The sequence below is a fragment of the Amphichorda felina genome (assembly GCF_050947745.1).
Source record: "Amphichorda felina strain 45539 chromosome Unknown scaffold_8, whole genome shotgun sequence".
Lineage (NCBI taxonomy): Eukaryota > Fungi > Ascomycota > Sordariomycetes > Hypocreales > Bionectriaceae > Amphichorda > Amphichorda felina.
Window position 1 is genome coordinate 1268927 of NW_028145042.1, and position 18474 is coordinate 1287400.

The 18474-nt window shown below is 54.2% G+C and overlaps 7 protein-coding genes across 7 annotated transcripts; 3 read left to right on the forward strand and 4 right to left on the reverse strand.

Annotated features, from left to right (window-relative positions):
• Positions 1 to 186: 186 nt before the first annotated feature.
• Positions 187 to 818, forward strand: ACO1O0_008053 (uncharacterized protein; the record flags this gene model as incomplete). The annotated part of the gene is made up of 2 exons (XM_083197419.1): positions 187 to 355; positions 406 to 818. 2 exons carry the CDS (start codon positions 187 to 189, stop codon positions 816 to 818), a joined length of 582 nt encoding a protein of 193 aa, XP_083046887.1.
• A 3207-nt stretch (positions 819 to 4025) lies between these two features.
• PHO85 (cyclin-dependent serine/threonine-protein kinase PHO85) lies at positions 4026 to 5118 on the forward strand (the record flags this gene model as incomplete). The annotated part of the gene is made up of 2 exons (XM_083197420.1): positions 4026 to 4094; positions 4156 to 5118. 2 exons carry the CDS (start codon positions 4026 to 4028, stop codon positions 5116 to 5118), a joined length of 1032 nt encoding a protein of 343 aa, XP_083046888.1.
• Positions 5119 to 5421: 303 nt separating this feature from the next.
• TAZ1 (lysophosphatidylcholine acyltransferase) lies at positions 5422 to 6597 on the reverse strand (the record flags this gene model as incomplete). Its single annotated transcript, XM_083197421.1, has 3 exons — positions 5422 to 6118; positions 6211 to 6315; positions 6380 to 6597. The coding sequence occupies 3 exons, from the start codon at positions 6595 to 6597 to the stop codon at positions 5422 to 5424; spliced, it is 1020 nt and encodes a 339-aa protein (XP_083046889.1).
• Positions 6598 to 6993: 396 nt separating this feature from the next.
• Positions 6994 to 7987, forward strand: ACO1O0_008056 (uncharacterized protein; the record flags this gene model as incomplete). The annotated part of the gene is given in 4 exon segments (XM_083197422.1): positions 6994 to 7003; positions 7111 to 7655; positions 7788 to 7901; positions 7919 to 7987. The coding sequence occupies 4 exon segments, from the start codon at positions 6994 to 6996 to the stop codon at positions 7985 to 7987; spliced, it is 738 nt and encodes a 245-aa protein (XP_083046890.1).
• A 310-nt stretch (positions 7988 to 8297) lies between these two features.
• Positions 8298 to 9281, reverse strand: ACO1O0_008057 (mitochondrial carrier domain-containing protein; the record flags this gene model as incomplete). The annotated part of the gene is made up of 1 exon (XM_083197423.1): positions 8298 to 9281. The coding sequence occupies one exon, from the start codon at positions 9279 to 9281 to the stop codon at positions 8298 to 8300; it is 984 nt and encodes a 327-aa protein (XP_083046891.1).
• An 899-nt stretch (positions 9282 to 10180) lies between these two features.
• sgf73 (deubiquitination module subunit SGF73) lies at positions 10181 to 11655 on the reverse strand (the record flags this gene model as incomplete). The annotated part of the gene is made up of 5 exons (XM_083197424.1): positions 10181 to 10587; positions 10663 to 10839; positions 10896 to 11393; positions 11455 to 11580; positions 11649 to 11655. The coding sequence occupies 5 exons, from the start codon at positions 11653 to 11655 to the stop codon at positions 10181 to 10183; spliced, it is 1215 nt and encodes a 404-aa protein (XP_083046892.1).
• A 1776-nt stretch (positions 11656 to 13431) lies between these two features.
• Positions 13432 to 14283, reverse strand: ACO1O0_008059 (Zn(II)2Cys6 transcription factor domain-containing protein; the record flags this gene model as incomplete). Its single annotated transcript, XM_083197425.1, has 2 exons — positions 13432 to 14130; positions 14281 to 14283. The coding sequence occupies 2 exons, from the start codon at positions 14281 to 14283 to the stop codon at positions 13432 to 13434; spliced, it is 702 nt and encodes a 233-aa protein (XP_083046893.1).
• Between the last annotated feature and the right edge of the window lie 4191 nt (positions 14284 to 18474).

The window sequence follows — 18474 nt, forward strand, 5'->3', positions numbered from 1 at the left end:
TACTGCCGGGGCACATCTAACATTGTGCCATCGTGACCTTATCTCCAACTCTTACCCTCACCAGCTCATCCACCACACCAGCATACTATCTGACCCGAGGATTCCGGGTTTCTAAAACGCTCACCAAGTTTTGACCGGCGCCTGGCATCCTCATTCTCGACTACTTGGGTCATCCCCAGGTTCGCCATGTCTCAACTATCGAGTACCCAAGCGGGCGGGGGTCAGCAGACACCACCCCACAAAGACATCAGGCCTGTACTGGAGGTCGGTCAGAAGGCTCCATCATCCAATAGACTCCCCTTCCCGAATGGACGACTGACCATCGTCGTATTCCTCCGCTATTGCGGCGATCCATGTAAGCATAAACGGCGGACTCATACATCTTGCTGCTCACACAACTTCTAGTCGCAGAGAAAAACTTCAAGACCCTAGCCACCCTCTCGGAGGAACACCCAGAAGTCCAGTTCATCGCCGTGTCCCAGTCCTCACAGGAGGACACGGACCGCTGGATCCCCCTAGTCGGCGGCACCTGGGACGTCCAGGTCATTGTCGACCCCGAGCGCAACCTCTTTACCCAGTGGGGGCTGGGCACTTTCCACACCTGGAATGTCTTCAACCCTATGGTCCTGTGGTCGACTTACAAGCTTGGGACCACTGAGGGCATTTGGAACCGTTCTGGGAAGAGCGGCGACATGTGGCAATCTAGTGGCGCCTTTGCCGTCGACCGATTCGGTACCATTTGCTGGTCTCACCTGGCCAAGTCTGCAGATGATATGCCCAACTTTGACGAGGCTCTGAAGAAGCTTGGGGCCAAGTAGTGGTTGCCTGCGGTCTGTCCATTGTTGGAAAGACGTCATTTTGGCATGATCCCAGCTCCGTGTATAGCAGCAGCAAAGCTCTGCCTGCGACGCGTTCAACCCCGTTTCACTATCCTTACCCGGGTAAGTAACCCATAACCATCGTCTAGTCTACTTCTAGGTCCACCTAGCAAGGCTTGGATGGGAAGGGAAGGAGGCCTCGCCATCGAGAGAGTTCCCGCTCCAACCATGTTGGACTCGTGCTTTTGCGACTGGAGATGAGATCGCGGGTGGAAGTCCCGGGGATTCAGTGTTGATACTGCGGTATTACTAGTCTGCTTTTTCTTATCGGAGAGCCTGCCTGCCCTTTCGCGGTACTTCGTTCTCTGGGCGTCGTTCCTCACAATATGAAGAGAGTAATGGCACAATGCATCTGCCTGGAACTCATATGTTGTTGACAAACATCGTGTTAGCTTTTGGAGTTACCGGGCAGGGCCTGTATATGGATGACCTTCAACTTAGTCGCTTACGAGATCACGTCTTTTTCTCGCCTAGAACATTTTCTAGTTAGTCTGGTGAACTATTGAAAAGGACAAACTTTCACACAGGGATAGAACCCTTGAAAACCATGTGTGTAGAGCGGTAAAAGAGCCGTAACCGACCCGATAGATTAAGTGGTATCTCTAAGACATAAAGCAACATTCATATAACTACCGTCCATCCAAGAATATCCTTTGACAGTTGTCTCAGCCTGCGGTGGAAAGCCCACTCTGGCCCAACTGCCCACGCTGCGACACATCCAACGAGACCAAGGCTGCTAATCAACTCAAAGGTCAGCTGCCCGTTTGTCTTAATCCGACTTCCTGCCTGCAGAAGGCCCAGGGGGTCCTGGTGGACAAAATTGACTGGTTCATCCCCGTTTCGGCCCCTTGAGGACCTCCCTGGCCGCCTAACCAAACCTCGTGATATTTGTCGTCGATGGACCTCACCTGCGAAGCGTTGTTGGGCAACATGATGCATCTGCTCAGTCTTAAGGCTATGTCGCAACCCCTGTGCCCAGTTTGAAACCTCAATTCTGTCCCAAGAACGGCTCTGAACAAAAGGGTTCACCGTAAGTACCGGGCTTAGTGCACACTTTGAGGGGTCGCGGTGCGTCAATGCCATGCGGAGGCCAAGGCCACGCTCCTGATCACGTCGCCATTGGACACATTTGGTGGCCGCTGAGTGTTTGAGCCATGCGCTTCCGTTCATGGAGAACACTTGCTCAACCAGTCGCGCAAGATCTGTTGCCACTAAAGGTTGAACATATCCGGAACTCATGAGGACGCTCGCATCCATCACGTCATAATCGGTGTGGGTTGCACTCGAAACTGAGAATACATCCATGATTTCTGTGTCGGAGCCTGGGCTTGCAAATGAGAAACAGTCTAACCCGTGCTCGTCGATTTGTTGACGTATGTGCTCCTTTGCTGAAGATATCGATCCAGGATCCAGCTTATCCGCGCGAGCTAGAAGTGGGATGATGTTGGTTCTATTTTGGAGCGATTTAATACAGTTAACATCGCGCGTTTCCAGACCTGGAGGATCAGGGTTAGTAAGTCTATCTCCAGGACCGTATCTGGTTCATACCTGTGTGTGGTATCATGTATAGCATGGCGTCAACGATGGGTTGGCCCCCACCACTTAGGATGTTCCAGAGATCAGAGTCGTCAACTGGCTTTTCAAGAATGGGGGACAGAAGGGAGTCAATGTAATCGCTCTCTGCCATATGCTTGGGTGTTCAGTTAGCAGCGACGACAACTGTGATGGGTAGAAGTCTTACTGATGCAGAGCGGTGAAAGGCCGATCTCACAACAAAACACAGGTTCCTATCTAAGATTTCGCTAGTTGATGGCCTCCTTCTCCTTCTTGGGTTGCCATGATCGAGCTCTCCCCGCCACCAAGGGCGAGGCTTGGTGCTTGCCCACATCTCGCTGAACTCATCGTGGGACGTTGAAGCTACGGGATCCATGTGAACAATATGTTCGCAAGAATGGGCAATGGCTTGGATTAGAGATGTCTTTCCAATCCCTAAGCCGATCTATTAGCACCACAATCTCCTGAGTTGGACTCCCGCCCGCGACAGGCATCACCTTACCTGATTGCCCGGCTACCATGATCCTGAGTTTCCCAACCGACTTGCCAGCATCTGAGAATGGCCGCCGCTGCGGAACAGCTAGACTAGGCATTATGAGCTGAGGAGCAGCCTCACGTCGTGACCGGCCATTTGAACTCGGGGCGGTGGAGCGACCTCTGTGTTGCGGTGAAGATGTGCTCATGCTGATTGTCGATAGCGGTCTGGAAAGACCCGTGGGTACTTCGGGGGCGATGAAGGGGGAGTGGTCGTGTGGCGCCTCCGAGTCCGAGTCGGACCCCAGTGTAGACGAGGAGAGGGAGGCGATGCTGTCCCTGGTAGGTGCTGGTGATGGGGACTGGCTTCGGGCAGAGTGGCACGTCGATTCGCGGCTGCGCTTTCGATATGAGCACGTTGGATTAAACCGTGGCCCCCTTGAATCGTCGCTGGAGGTGTCGAGAGCATCCTCGGTAGCGATGAAGCAGGCGATGGGAGCGGCCGTCGACGTCGCTAATGTGCCATCGTCAGCACCACCGCCCTGTCGGCTGTCTGCCACGCCCGGGACAGGTCGCATGGTTGGAAGTATCTGTAATTTGGGAGCTATGCTGATGGCCAAAAGCCGGATGAGTTGAATGGTAGACCATTCACCAGCAGTGCCGTCGCAGTGCTTGTGCAGTTTCGGAGTTGGACGCACGACTGAGGACGGGATGACGCGCCGCCCACCTGATAATGACTGATAGCGACGTGTAGCGCTTCCCCGCGATGGGTACTACTACTGATGAGAAGATAAAGTACTCGTTTATCAGGTGCCCACGAGGCTGAAGCGCGTCACTGTTAGCTGTCCCCACCAAGGGTACTTGGCGTGGCGGGCTGGTGGGGCATGCTGGCGGGACCGGGAACAGAGGTCCCTTGATTGGGTTCCCTCGCTATATAGGACGATTGGGCGCAATCCACCAAGGCGCCTGGGATGGAGTCACTGAGTCACCTGGTAAATTTCCATAACACCCCGTAAACCTCTGATCTCCATCGGGGGCGACTTTCAACCCCCCTCTCCTGATCAAAGCCGCCGGCATCTACTCTCCACACGTTTTTCTCCCTACATACATATCGCCGCCATGGATGGGAAACGGCATCCTAGTTCGTTCCAGCAGCTTGAGAAGCTGGGCGAGGGCACATATGCGACGGTGAGTCAGCCGCCTTCAGACTTGTAGTCCGGGAATCATCAGCTAACACAGATTTGCGCAGGTTTTCAAGGGCCGCAACCGCCAGACCGGCGAGCTTGTCGCCCTCAAAGAAATCCACCTGGATTCCGAAGAAGGCACGCCGTCCACCGCCATCCGCGAAATCTCTCTTATGAAGGAGCTTAAGCACGAGAATATTGTTGCCCTCCATGACGTTATCCACACCGAGAACAAGCTCATGCTCGTCTTTGAGTACATGGATGGCGATCTCAAGCGATACATGGATACCCAAGGCGAGCGCGGCGCTCTCAAGCCCAGCACCATCAAGTCCTTCATGTACCAGCTGCTCAAGGGCATCGACTTCTGCCACCAGAACCGCGTTCTCCACCGAGACCTCAAGCCGCAGAACCTGCTCATCAATAGCAAGGGAGTTTTGAAGCTCGGTGATTTTGGCCTGGCCCGGGCTTTCGGCATCCCTGTGAACACATTTTCCAACGAGGTCGTCACCTTGTGGTACCGCGCCCCGGACGTCCTCCTCGGGAGCAGAACATACAACACCAGCATCGACATCTGGTCGGCGGGGTGCATCATGGCCGAGATGTACACTGGACGTCCCCTCTTCCCTGGTACCACCAACGAGGACCAGATTACCAGGATATTCCGCATCATGGGAACCCCAACTGAACGAACTTGGCCGGGAATCACTCAACTCCCCGAATACAAACCCACGTTCCAAATGTATGCGACTCAAGACCTCAGAAATATACTTCAGGCCATCGATCCTACGGGGATCGACCTTCTGCAGCGTATGCTCCAGTTGAGGCCCGAATTGCGCATTAGCGCTCATGAGGCTCTGCAGCACCCTTGGTTCAGTGACCTTATAATGCACCAGCAGCACCAGCAGCAGCAGCCATCGCAGGCACAGCAGCAGCATCATCACCAGCAACAAGCCCACCAGCAGGCAATGCAGGCACAGGCGCGGAACTATCAACCAGGTGTGCCGACTCAGGGGTATGATGGGTACTAGTGGTGTCAATCGCCTCTAGCACCACGGTGACGTTGCTGCCGCGTTTTTTCTTCCGATGCATACTCTCTTTTCAAGCAAATTGATTTCACGTTTGGGACACTTTTGGAGTTCGGTGGGCAATCAAGGGCTAGACCTGGCGTGTCATTTCTGCATGCAAATTATAATGCGTCAAAGGCTCAGGGAAGAGCACAAGGGTGATATAGTGCACCTTGAAGAAAGTAAAGCAAGATAATACTACGAATTCAGAGCATGGATATGTATATGGTCTTTTCTTCCTTTTCTTGCTCATGTTTCTGACGGATCTTAATGTCGATTAATCAGGCTCCCATCCACTGGGCTCTTGAACTTGCGCTTGTCGGGCTCCTTAGCCCAGGTCTCTGCCAGCGCCGCGGTCTCATCCTTCTCAGGCACGAGGCCCATACTCTCTCTCAGCTTGCTAATCTCATCTCTGACCATTTTGGCCACTTCTACCCGTAGTCGGATAGCTTCCTGGCCATTCCTGAGGAGCTCTGGGTCGCCTTTGTCGACGAGACGTTTCCAAGCGGCGCGCTGTTCCCCAAAGAGCTTATCGACATCTGCGGGTTCACCAATAGCCACGCGGATGCGGTTGCCTATCCGAGGAGCCCACCGCGGCCAGCCCCTTTCTTCAGGCATGATGAGCTGGGTGCCGTGAACAAACATGGGGATGAAGTCGGGCGCTGGGTCGCTCTCGAGAATCAGGCGAGATACTCCCCATTTAAAGTACCGCAAGGTGCTGTTGGGGCTCTGGTGACAGCAGGCTTCTGGGAATATGTGGACCCAGGCGTGACGATTTGCCGTGTACGATGAGGGAGCCATGAAGGTGTCCTGGCCGTTGGTCGAGAAGAACGACGGTTCGGCTTCGCCTGCTGCAAATTTCTGGGGCCCTGAGAGGAGCTTCAAGGCCTGTGCCATGGTTTCCTGATATAGACCGCCGTGGGGGGAATGCCAATAGCGGTGTGTTGGTAGGACCTGTCCCAGGCTAAAAAAAGTAGATGTGAATCTGGATTGTACCATGTCAATAGATGGGACGAGATAGGTTGAGGATTGGCATTTGGGTAGTGATGGTCGCACTTATTCTTGAAGCATATATCATGGGCGCCGAGACTCCATCGGAGATTCTCAACATCGACGGCGTAGCGGAGGGGGAGGATCCCCCATATGAGGGGATCGTCGAGGCTGTCAGGGGAGGTGTTGTCAGTCCGGGATTCGTCAAGGCGGAAGAAGCCAAGGGATGGCATACACGGCAACATGGTTGCACGCAGTTAATAGACCTCGCTGGCGGTCCTCGACGGCCTTGCGCCTGTCTAGCATGCGCAGGAGATTGTCCATGCCGGTGACCTCGACATTGTTGAGGCCATACAGGAAGGCTCTGGAGAGAGCGCCCACTGAGCTCATCACGGCCACCGACCCAAGCCGCCATGGCAGGCTCGGTCGCGTGGGAGGCGCCGGCACGGACATGGCTTGCTCATACCTAGGTTCCTGATGCGAGACAAAAATTATTCCAAGTACCGGGTAACTTTTGGGTCTTTTCGGCCCATGACGCAGGCACGCAGACTCCTGGGACCCTGGAGGCGCGTCTGGGCGTGTTTTTTTTTGCTGTCGATGGGTCGGCCCCCACCGGAAATCGGTACCCATTTAGTACCTTTATTACCCACCACCTATCACATGCACGTCGTTGTTCGTACCTGCGTACCCTGGCTGCCCGTCCCTTGGCCGCCGACCACCTGGACTCGACTTGGTATCATCAGAATCCAGTTGCAGGTACGAAGTAATACTACACAAGCATCGTCGAGGTCCACCTCACCCATTAGCCTCTGCCAGCGCGTCCTCGTCGTCGCGAACCCTCCCGCAACCATGTCACACAGTGAGCTATCCCATACTACTCCGTACCATGCATGGGCGCTCTCCCTGCCGTATAGCTCATTTCTAACAGCTACCGCCGCACAGGTAAAAGGAACACTTCTCGCCCAGTCTTCACATCGCATGAACGAGCCCTTGCGCAGTCCCACTGGAATGCCTCATCCGCCCGCCTCAATCGCGACTCCTTCCTCCCCTTCGGTTCCTGCGGCCTGTGCCTCGAGATTGCTCGCGAGCCCGTTTCCTGCCAACGCGGCGACATCTTCTGCCGCGAATGCGCCCTAGCCAACATCCTCGCCCAGAAAAAGGAACTCAAGCGCGCCGACAAAGCCCGCCGGAGTGCAGAAGATGAGGCCGCCCAGAAAACCGCGCTGGAAAGGGAGGAGGACCACGCGAGAGCCATCCGTGACTTCGAGATGACCCAGGCTGGCTTGACTGTGGGAAGCAAGACAAACAGGACGATCAAGGCGATTCTTAATAAATCCCCGGACGATACGCCTCGAGGTGTTTCGCAGTCTGCAGGGAACGAACTCGTTGTGGCGAGCAAAGATAAAGATGGCGCGGGAACCAAGCGGAAGTTTACTCTAGACGAAGACGAGGTCGACCGGAATGCCAGGCAAGATGAGGCCAAGGCGAGGAAAGCCATTGAAGATGAAAAGGTATGCATATACAACCCGCCATTTGCTCTAATCCCCTTTCCTTTATATTAACGTACACATACACAGGCCGCGAAGCCATCTCTCCCATCTTTCTGGACTCCTTCTCTCACCCCTGACGTACATGATACCAAGCTTGGGCCTGCGGTCAAGAAAGCTAAGACGACTCCGACTTGCCCTGCCTCTGCCGACGATAGCCCGCACCTGCTTTCCATGCAGAAGCTAATCACCATTCACTTCGACGAGCAGGTAGATCCTTCAACCAGGGACAAGCGCAGAACATGCCCGTCCTGCCGCAAGATCTTGTCCAACGCTTCAGCGCCGATCATGGCTAAACGATGTGGGCATGTCTTGTGCCAAAAATGTGTCAAACAATTCCTCATTCCACACGGGAAGCACCCGGAATCAGACCAGGATGCCATCGTAACCTGTTTCGTCTGCGATGAGCCGGTGGCTGTGGTGCCTTCAGCAGAAAGCGGACCCAAACCGCATTTGCCGACAGGCTTTGTTGCATTGAGGTCGGAAGGGACCGGATTCTCTGCGCGGGGGTCGAGCACCGTCGAGAAATCGGGTGTTGCCTTCCAATGCTAGGTTGATAATATGGCGATTTCCGGTATCGCATCGATACGATCAGCCTGGCTTCTATCATCTTTTCTGCAATCTGTGCCGGACCCGGGGGCTGTAGACGAGCCAAAGACGCACAATCTGCCTGTGAAGGACACCTTTGGTGAACATTGTGAGGCCGTGGCTAAAGAAACTCTTGAGCAGCTCGCCTGACAACCCGTCGTAGAGGGCCCGGACGCCCTCGCGATGAAGAATACGAAGGACAACCCCAAAGATGGACACTTCCAGAAACGACCTCAACTGCATGCCTATCGACTTGGGAGGCTTTTTCGAGCCTGCGGAGGACCCTTTCTCCTCGTCGTCCAACTGCGCGGACCGGGAGGCAACCTGGAGCCTTGTCTTCCCCGTCTGAAAGGGGTATGTCAATGCCGTTGCGAAGGCTTTGCTGAAGGCGGCCAATAGAAAGGCGGCCCAGGCGACTGGGATATCCTCCTCTTTCAGCGCCGGAATGATTCGCCTGGCGAGGCGGCGGTTGACAAAGAAGGTGATGCTCGGATTCAAAGTGAGAACCAAGGTTGCAGAATAGCCTGACCAGAGCCCAAGCAGCCCCGATTCCTTGTACATGGCAGCCAGCATCTGCCGCAGCGTCTCCTTGCCTGCGGAGGTCTGCTTGCGTGTCACAACGTTGGATATGGGCGTCGTGAGGGCTCTGGAACAGGCGCCAGCCAAGGAACCTAGCACGAGTTCCTCCAGCGCTCGGGGTGGTTGCTTGCTATGGCGCCGTAGATAGTTGTAGAAGCCGAAGAAGAGAAAGCTGTCGACAACGGACTTGCCAATGTCGGTACCTAGTCCACTGTATAGCGCACCGGCGCCCTCGCGTTTCACGATGTCCCTGAACGCGTCGACGACGCCGTTGTAGTGTGTCTCCTTGCTGCTGAGCTGCCGCTGTGCTTTGAGGCGCGTCGTGACAAGGTCGAGCGGGTACAAGGCCGCTGTCGAGATGGCCGTTCCTGCGGACCCGGACGACGCGTGACCGAGGGCGTTGAGCGCCGCGTCTAATGCCATAGAGGATCGTGCTTAACAGCAAATCGAGGTTTGAGTAGAGAACTAGTTAAGTAGGGGAATCGCAGCAACAAAGAGGAGAATCCATGGTTTTACATTGGCACCTACTACATTAGATCATGGCTCTGGCTGCGGGTGGTTGTCGGATCGCGTCGGCCAGGCTCAAATGCCGAGGCACGACGTCATCATATGAAAACCGCATTGTCCACCAAGATTAACGGTGATCTCTTTTGTTCGATACCCCTCCACGACAGGTACGACAGGCAAGACAATAAAAGTTACATTGCACATTGCCTTCATTTCCCTTATAGGGGACTTTCATTCATACAATGGCCCAGTTGTCGCGATGTCCATAATAATCGGCGAGATGCAAGGTATCGAGGCTGCGTTGCGCTGTTGACAGAGCACCCACCCCCTGGGGGCAATAGTTGTATTTCTGCTCCCTGGGAGAATGTGCCCCGGAAGTCTTAAAATCCGACTGCTTCGCCCTTGAGCGCCTTGTTATCATCCAACCTAAAACGCCCATCCTATCTCTAAGTAATTCCAGGTCTCAACGCCAGCCCCTTCCGAGCTCCTTCCTTAATACATCATTAATGTCATTGGGTATCAACGTAATAGCCGCTTTCTCCTCATGGCCTGACCTGACGGCGTTCGTGTCCTCGAGGCTGCCGTGTTTGTGCTGAGCCCTTTCCTTCTCCTGCTCGAAAACCCTGCATTGGTAGGGTTGGTGTGCTCTGTATGTCCGCTGTCTTGCTCGAGCTGCATGCCACTCCGAAGGTTCTGGGGCAGTCAATTCTTGGCTTGGAGCCTGAGCTGTGCTCTCCAGCTGTGCTGCTACCTGAAGAACTCGCGCTGATACGATTTCTTGTATGGGTTGCGACAACTGCGCTACTCGAGGGCTTCTATCCTCGACTAGCCACAGATGGTCGCCTGTGCGGTGGTGCCGAACCACCGATGCTTGCCGCCCTGCTGGCGCTGCCAAAGCCCCCTATAGCCATGTCGACCTCACCTGGAGCGTCTTCCCCATCCAGAAGGCCTGTTTGCGGCTCGGGCATTTTCTGCGCACCAAACCCCGTTACTGCAAAGATATTGGTACGCCCCCCGTTGGTTGCCATCTGTAGTTGCTCATGGAGTCTTGAGAGCTGGTACTGACGCCTGATGGGCATGAACACGGGTTGTGGAACGACCGGCTGTGGTTTCCAGTTGGCAAGCGCACTCATGACAGCAGCCGTCTCTTCGTCTGAATCAACCGGGCCGTTGTTGAGATCATCTTCGTCTTCTACCGGAGCGTTTGCATCCAAGGCGGCCTCTGATGTAAGAAAAAAACATGTGGTGAGCAACTTCGAAACGCTCCCATAAGCCTTTCCGATTGGAGATAACTTACTTTGTTGTTTGGCCTGGTTCTTCTTTTGGTAAGCCGCTAGCAGCATATCGTAAGGAAGAGATCGCCCCGCAACGGCCCTTTTTGCACCCATGGAATGACTCTTGCAAGTGAGTGATCGCGCACAAGGCTGGCCGTTGGGTAGGATGACACCACACTGTCGTTCAACGTCAACAGGGCCTGTGATCTAGTGTCAGCATGGGCGTCTATGGTCACGCGAAGCAACTTAGGGTTACCTTTCGTTTTTGGAGCCTTCGCCTTGGGCTCGTCCTTCTTCTTCTTGGCTTTGGGACCGGTCTCAAAAGGCCCTTCGGCCTTGCGCTTCTTGCCCTTCTCGTCGGGTTTCTTGCCGACAGCTTTCTTACCCGCCTTTCCCTTCTTATCCGGCGATCCATCGGCGTCAGCATCGCTGTCGTCGTATTTGCCTTCGCCATTCTCCTCGTCTGCTTTCCTGGCCTCTTCTTCCCTGGCTGCCTCCTTGGCCCTCTCCCTAGCCTCGCGAGCCTCCTTCTTTCGTTGAGCTTTCTCTTTCTTAACTCTCAGACACTGGGCAATATGTGCTTTCGCCGCCGTCTTGAGCACGCTCTTCTTGCAGTGCTTGCATTGTTGTAGATCTGGACTGTCCTCGAGCGGCCGCCCCGTCGCAAACGTCTCGCGCGCGTTCTCGTCTAGCTGGTTCACGACCGGCCCGGGGGACGTTGTCGTTGATGCGGGTGAGCCCTTACTCCTGACATCTAGATGCCGCCTGTTAGCGTACACCGTTTCTGTGGCGGGAAGCCTATAATGGGCTCATACCGTCCACAACGCTCCCGTCCCTCCAGTTTCCGGGCTGTTTATGCTTCGGGCCCTTTTTCTTGAGCTTGATCGGGCCCGTCTTGGCATTCTTCTTGGACGCGACCTTGATGGTCTGCTCTTCACCACCTATTTCTCAATGGTAAGCTCTTGGAGCGACGATAGCGCCAACAGAGCGCGCTGCCGATGTCGCTTACCTGCCATGATGGCTCCGGTCGCGCTGGATAATTGGTGACCGATGGATGCGATGGTGTCTGAAGGTCGAGGCTCTGCCGGTGAAAGGTTAAAGAGTGAGGCGATGGTGGCCACCGGCCTGGTAGAGGTGAAGTCGGGAGCCTTTTATGTTGTCGGACGCGGTTATCAAGGCCCAAGGTAGCGATGTCGTCGATAGTGGAGCACCATCCATTGTCGCGTCCCACGACTGAAGCCTGAACGCTTTGGGAATAGGCAACAATCGTGGGGGGTGGTGATCTGGGGCTGGGCTTCGGTCTGCCGCAGCAACAATGTTCCGGAAAACCCTCGGGTAGGCTATACATGGCATATCTACAAATTCTACTTTCCTTTTAGTTGCATATCGCGTAAGTACCCAACCAGTCGAACCCACCGTCCCGCCCCGCCCTAGTATCTCTCCGGAGCAAACTCTCGTCTAATATGGATAGGTAGGTAGTTCACCGATATATTGACTGATGGAAGTAATTAAATCATAATTCTCCTCGATATTGCTTCTTCAAATCTATGATCGAATATAACAATATCCCATATTCACAGGGCTGTTTTAAAATTCAACATCTGATACACATACGTGCTCTTCGTACACGCCGACTTGAACTTGTAATGCCTCTGTAAACGCCGAGAAGGCCTCCTTTCTGCTCCTAAATGTTTGGCCATCAAGGCGTCACGGAAGTCCTAGAGGTGTGCCTGTTCCCTGGTGTCACTGACTCTCTTTCCCAATATGTACCCTTTGGGCTTGGTGGCCGAGGCCATAGGCTTGCCTGACTCGGGATTTCCCAGCGACTTTCGATAGGCCAGCAGCGATTCCATCATCGCTTCTGCTTGATGCATACCCATATCTCCCCATATACACTCCAGGACCCCGTATGCCCAGTCCAAATACCCCGGCGGCACTCCAGGAGCACAAGCGGCGATCCGGAGGTGGAAGAGGAGGATGGGGATACCCGCCGCCCCGGCACCGGCACCGCCTTTCTGCTGGACTAGGGCTGGAGTTTTGTCCTCCAAGAGAGGATGGCGCCAATGGCTGGGTGTGCTCGCGAGCGTGTCCCTTGCGAACCTTCTGATCGTTGCAAGGCGCTGCCGTCGCCCCTCGGCAGATATCAGGGGCTGGCCTGACACTGCGTTGTTGCTCCCCAGTTCCAAGATCAATTGATTGACCAGGATTCTAGACCACCGATAATGGTTCCATATTCGGGCAACCCACATGTCGTAGTAACTGTGATACTCGCCCTCAAAAACGGCCGCAGGTGGCAGATGGGAAGCTCTCTCAGTCTTATAACACCATGTGCCATCTAGCGAGTCCTCCCAGTCGCCCAATTCTTCCTCTATGTCAAAGAGTTGCTCCAGTGTCGAGTTAATCGACATTTTGGCGCCACGTGGGACACTGAATCGCACGAAAGAGGCTATCTCGACGAACCTAGCAATTACCAGGCCAAGCTTTACTGCGGGTTTGTCCTCGGGGAGTATGGTGCGCTGGCTGAAGCTTACCCAGTCGTGAAACATGGGGGGAAGAGGCATTCCCACCTCGTAAACAGTGAGAAACTACACAACAAGTCAGCTCTGAGGCCACATCCACCTACTATGGGGTTCTATTACGGTAGAGTAACACAATTGGAGCAAGGGTCGCACACCACCACATGGAGTCATCCGCATCGGGAACCAACTGCGGATTAGAGCGGCGCCACCAGCCACATGGGCGTACACACTACCAGCGCCCAGTTGTGTTCCCTTAACAAGCTGGCGAATTGGTTAGCTTTCGTTCAAGACGCGACCTGCGTTCAGGGCTGCACTCGCCTCAAACATAGCGAGCATCACCACAAGTCGAGAAGCGAGATCAATAGTTGGCGCATTGTTTGATTGAATGAGCTCCCCAGCCGTCCGCAAAGCTTTACCGTACCGCCGGCGAGCATCCGTCATGAGCTCAGCGTCGCTTCTAATGTTGGATAGGCCTGCAAGCCCTAGTGCGGCGGAGACGTCTCGAAGAGCTGGGTTGAAAAGCCATGGATATGATTTGAGTTCTTCGGAGTTCCTAGGTTCGTCCGGGTGGCCAATTAAGTAGCGGTTGACGTAGAACTGGAATCCTTGCTCCTCGAGACTGGGTACGACAGACGAATGTAATCGGCTGACTTCGCTGGCAATTTGATTTGTGGTGACAGAAGAGCCTGCATGTGAGGCTGGTGGAGAGGGAAGGGTTTCGGTCGGCGATGGATGGTCATGGCTGGAAAGAGAGAGGGGCGATTTAGAAGAGGATGGATCATTGGCAACAGAGCCGGAGGTGGATGCCTGGGAGCTGGTGTCCGGACCTTCGCCTACGCCCCATTGTGCATGCGCCTTTTGAATGACCTTGCTGCTCTCATCGCGGAACATGAGAGACAGCTGGTCACGATATCCCGGGCATTTCTTGCCGACGCGGATGCATTGTGAGCAATCAGGTTTTAGCTTGTCACACTGCAAGAGTTAGCGTTATCTTAAATATACAAGTGAACCACACATGTTGAATTCACATTTGGAGGAGCTGGGGTCGGATAAAAGAGTCTTTACCTTGATGCGACGAGTCCGGCAGCTCTGACAACCTTGGGATGCCTTGCCACAGTATACCATGGTGAGTGTGTGGTCGTGGAGAGCGGCGGGCGGTGGAAACAATACGCGCTGGGCCCCTCTAACCGCGCGGCCTTTGATTTGCGATTCGGCTCAACGATGGACAAGGGCAGCAGGAAGCTAAGCTCATCACGGACAGAGGCAGTTGCTGCAGTCGACCCCGGGGGGGCTTTCGGTCTCGCTGGTGCTTGTGCTCGTAAGGATCGATTCTTCCCGGTAGAAGCCCTCAGTCCAACTTGCAAGTGCCTTGTCTAGAATTTTAGTACCGTATTTCCTAGTCGATCAAAGACAGGGCTGCTCCTGTGAGACCTATCGAGTCAGCGGTTTGTTTCTTGAGGGGGGGGCAAGGAAACACAGGCAGTGAGAACGTAGCCAGCTCTGTAGGACGGATCGCTGCACACCAGGCTCTATAAATGCACCCGCAACCAGCTTCCAATCCTGGTGTTGCTGATCGCCTTGGATGGCCACGATCAGGAAACCTCCCCATGCACCCACTACGCGTAGGCAACGCCACAAAGAAGATCATGGCGGGGCACAGTGACGGGAGTGGGTGCCTGTCAGTTTGAACCGGCAGGCCATACGAAGTAGAGCGCAACGCAACATAGAGCTTTCGGTGAGGCGTAGAACGGATCCTGGAGCTGCGAGGAAGGGAATAATAGGGCGAGCCTAGGTCCTTACCGCAACGGCGTCTTGCGCCACTAGGTAGCCTAACCCAGCGGTCGTAGTCGGAGGGTAAACACGCGGTGTTGGGCGCATCAAACGCTCGCAAGTCCCTGATTCTGGGGCGACGAAGTTGGAGCCAAACCGAGACCGTGGATTCGAGGGACGGAGTTTTGGAATAGGATATCCGCAGTTGCTTTCTTGTGAAGTCCGAGGCTGTATTGGTGAGAGGAGGGATAGACGGGGGAGAAGTAGTAATAGTAGGGGAGGAGTTGGAACTAGCCAAGGATGGGGAAAAGGCGAGTTGGGTGAGGAGCAGCGTCCTCCCCAAGGCCCAGCTGAAGGTCTAGCTCGCGGTGGCAGATGATGATGATGAACGGCGTGGCTGCCCACGTTTCCCAGATAGTCAGCCAGTCCTGAGTATTGACTTTTGGCCTCTCTCGTCCCGAGAATGCAGCCTTGACGGACTGACTGCCCAGCTTTTACTAATCTGGTTGCCGCCGGAAGGAGCGGGGATTGTTGGCTTGGTTCGGCTCTCAGAGTCTCAGAGTCACAGGGGCCTCAGTAAGCATTCTACTCGTACTACCTCCGTATGTAGCATGCCATGGGCCATGGCAAGAAATAAGGTAAGAATCAAGATTGGGGGAGTCGGGGAAGCTGGGAGTGGACTAGGATGGGTGGGCGCAGGCGTGGACTTGGGCAGGGATCAAGATCACATATTCACCACTAGCGGGGTGGTGGCAGGCCAGCGGCAGGCTGCTGGCAAATGCCAGTTGGACAATTTGCCTTCCTCGGATAGGTATTCATTCCCGTCGCCGATGAGCTATCAATCACTTAGATACCGGCGGTAAGCTGCTTCGCTGCGTTCTCGTGACGTGGTTGATATCTGAATATTTCTAGACTGCTACTACTACTTCGTACTATGCTAACGATTTGGAGTGAAGGGTGAGACCTGTGGGGTTGTGCCAATGACCATCACGCTGGTACTTACTAATACTACGAGTATGTAGTACTCCGTACATTCGTACAGGTAGTACGAAGTACCGTGGCACGAGTAATAATATGGAGAACCCCGTATTCGTAAACTTCCAACGTCGAGTCAGACAACGGCAGTGCGACGGCGCCCCGGATGCGACCCAGACAAAAGGCTGGGGACGGCGGATCTTTCCATCCAATGCCACGGCCGCCGACAAGCCCAGCAAGCCCAGATTCTGGGGCCTCCAGTTCTAGCAAGGACAAGGTACGGAGGACGTAGCAACTGAAAGGTGCATCAGTGGAGCCACCGCCTGGGCGTTTGGGGACTAGGTACGGATAGGCATTGTAGAGTCCAAGTCTAAGGCGGGGTTGAACTAGGACCGAGGTAACAACCCCTCGACTTTTCAAGGCATTGAACAGTAGCCATCCTGCCACCTCCTCTCTTTGGCCTCTGTCCATGTCTCCAGGTCAGCAGCCACCAGCCACCACCGTCGACACCCACTCGGGGCGCTCTCAGGATCTCGCTTCCAGCCTGCCAAACATCACACAAAGCACTACTGCATGGTACGAGTGATGTACGTGGTAGTGCCATCTAGTACGCCCTTGTTTTACACCCTCGAGTCACGATCGTCCACCCGTCGTGTTTCGTCGCTGCTTGCCGCTTGCTGCCAGTACCTGGCTGCATGTCCCGGCTTGCTGGGACCGCCCGGCACTTCCTGCAATGAGACAGGCTGGTACGGATGTGTGTATCGATCAGTCCGCATTGAGCGCGCCAGAAGATGATTAACTGCCCCATCCTTAAGGCTGACGACGGTCACGGTTTGTCCCGCTGTCCCACATATTAGTACCAAACCATGCCAGATACTTAGGACTAGTAATTGCATGTGCGGATAGCTAGCCCTACTACTCGTGCTCATGGGCATAGTACTGGTACTTTAGCCTCTACGTGGGACCATGGGAGTTGGGTGCCATCCTTTGGCCATTGCGTAAACAGGCAACATCACGGATCAATTGTCGTATTCAAGCACACCGCTGCATGCATGATCACCGCACCCGACTCCCCGAGGCCCCTGCTCCCTTCGATATCAAGTCATATTACGGAGGTCGAGGAAACCATCAGTACCAATAGCGCGTTGCGTTTCGCCCAGAGCCATCGCTCATGGGAGTCTAGACTTCCACGTAGTGAGCGTTCAGAATCCATATTGCCTCTCAGCATCGCAACGCTACCGAAACGAACACGCCCACGTCTTTGACGCTGGATTGTGCCTCGAAACTAATTTAAGAAATCTAGCTGTAACGTGATTGTACAGATCAAGTTGTTGTTAAGACTTCGTCGGCTATGCGTTGAAGCCCTTTAACCACGGCCCCCTCCCGCACCCTAAGATACGCACCTGCTCCTGCCTGGAAGGCTCTTCCACATCACACAGCCCCCTTTAAGGATGAGAAATACTCCATTGAGGAGAGTCAAGGGCAACCCAGAATCGAGCGCTCTATATTGCTCCATGCGCCAGGGAGCTTTAAATATACTGTTATACGAGTAAGATTAGGCTAGTTCCTAGATATTGCTGTCAGATGACTACCTATCCAATCTAGATCTTGGCACGCTCGACGGAGCATTTGAAACACGAGACTACGGCTGTTACAGGAGAGCCCCGGACCGACTTGAGTGGTATCACGACCATTCAATTTAATTTACTCGATCCTTTTCTACAGCTCTTCTGCCCTTATGGGATTATTGAGATTAGCTAAATAGAAATTTCTTCAAAGAATTTACAGTATAAGACGACGATCCCCCGACAAGGTCGTTTCAATGCAGCGCCTTAACCTCAGCCCGTGTAAGTTGCTAATGGCGCCTTACTACTCTTTTTGTTCCTTGGATGCCCTTTTATCAACTGCGCCGTGGTAGGGATATTGCTCAATACGCCCTCAAGGCTGGGATAATTCCCGCATTTCGGAGTAGCACTAACTAGGATGAGGTGTTTATGACCCGAGACACTTTGGAAGGCATCCCAGCTGGTCCTACTTCGTACCGACTAGACCTCAAAATCAGCATATTTATCAAGGAAGCAAGAATAGCGAAGGGAAAGCTATCCGAAGCATCAATCAAAGCTCTGGTTCATAGGGAAGCGGGGTGAGATCTGGACAGAAAGAGAAGCCGGGACTTTGGAATCACTTGGTGTCATAACACAAACTGAAGTTATAAATTATACGAGGGCATGATCCGTTTGCTGGATGAAACGTCTACCCACGTTACTACATTGGGACATGCAACAGGGGCGTCTGCTCAATGGTGTTCCCCCCTTGGACGCTGCCATGTCAGGTCCCGTTCTGCAGCGGTGGTTATCATGCTAGTATTATATGGCACGGATACCGCAGGCCTCCTTAACTGATGGGCCTTACAGCAGGCCCCATGCACGCGCGCGGATCGATCAAAGGCCATGATGATAGTAGAGTTAGATCTCCCTCCACGAATCTCCGCAGCTCAGCGGTGACTTTGTTGGCCTTGTTGCTCCCGCCAGCGTTGGAAACCCAGGTACAGATAACATTCCGTGTATATCC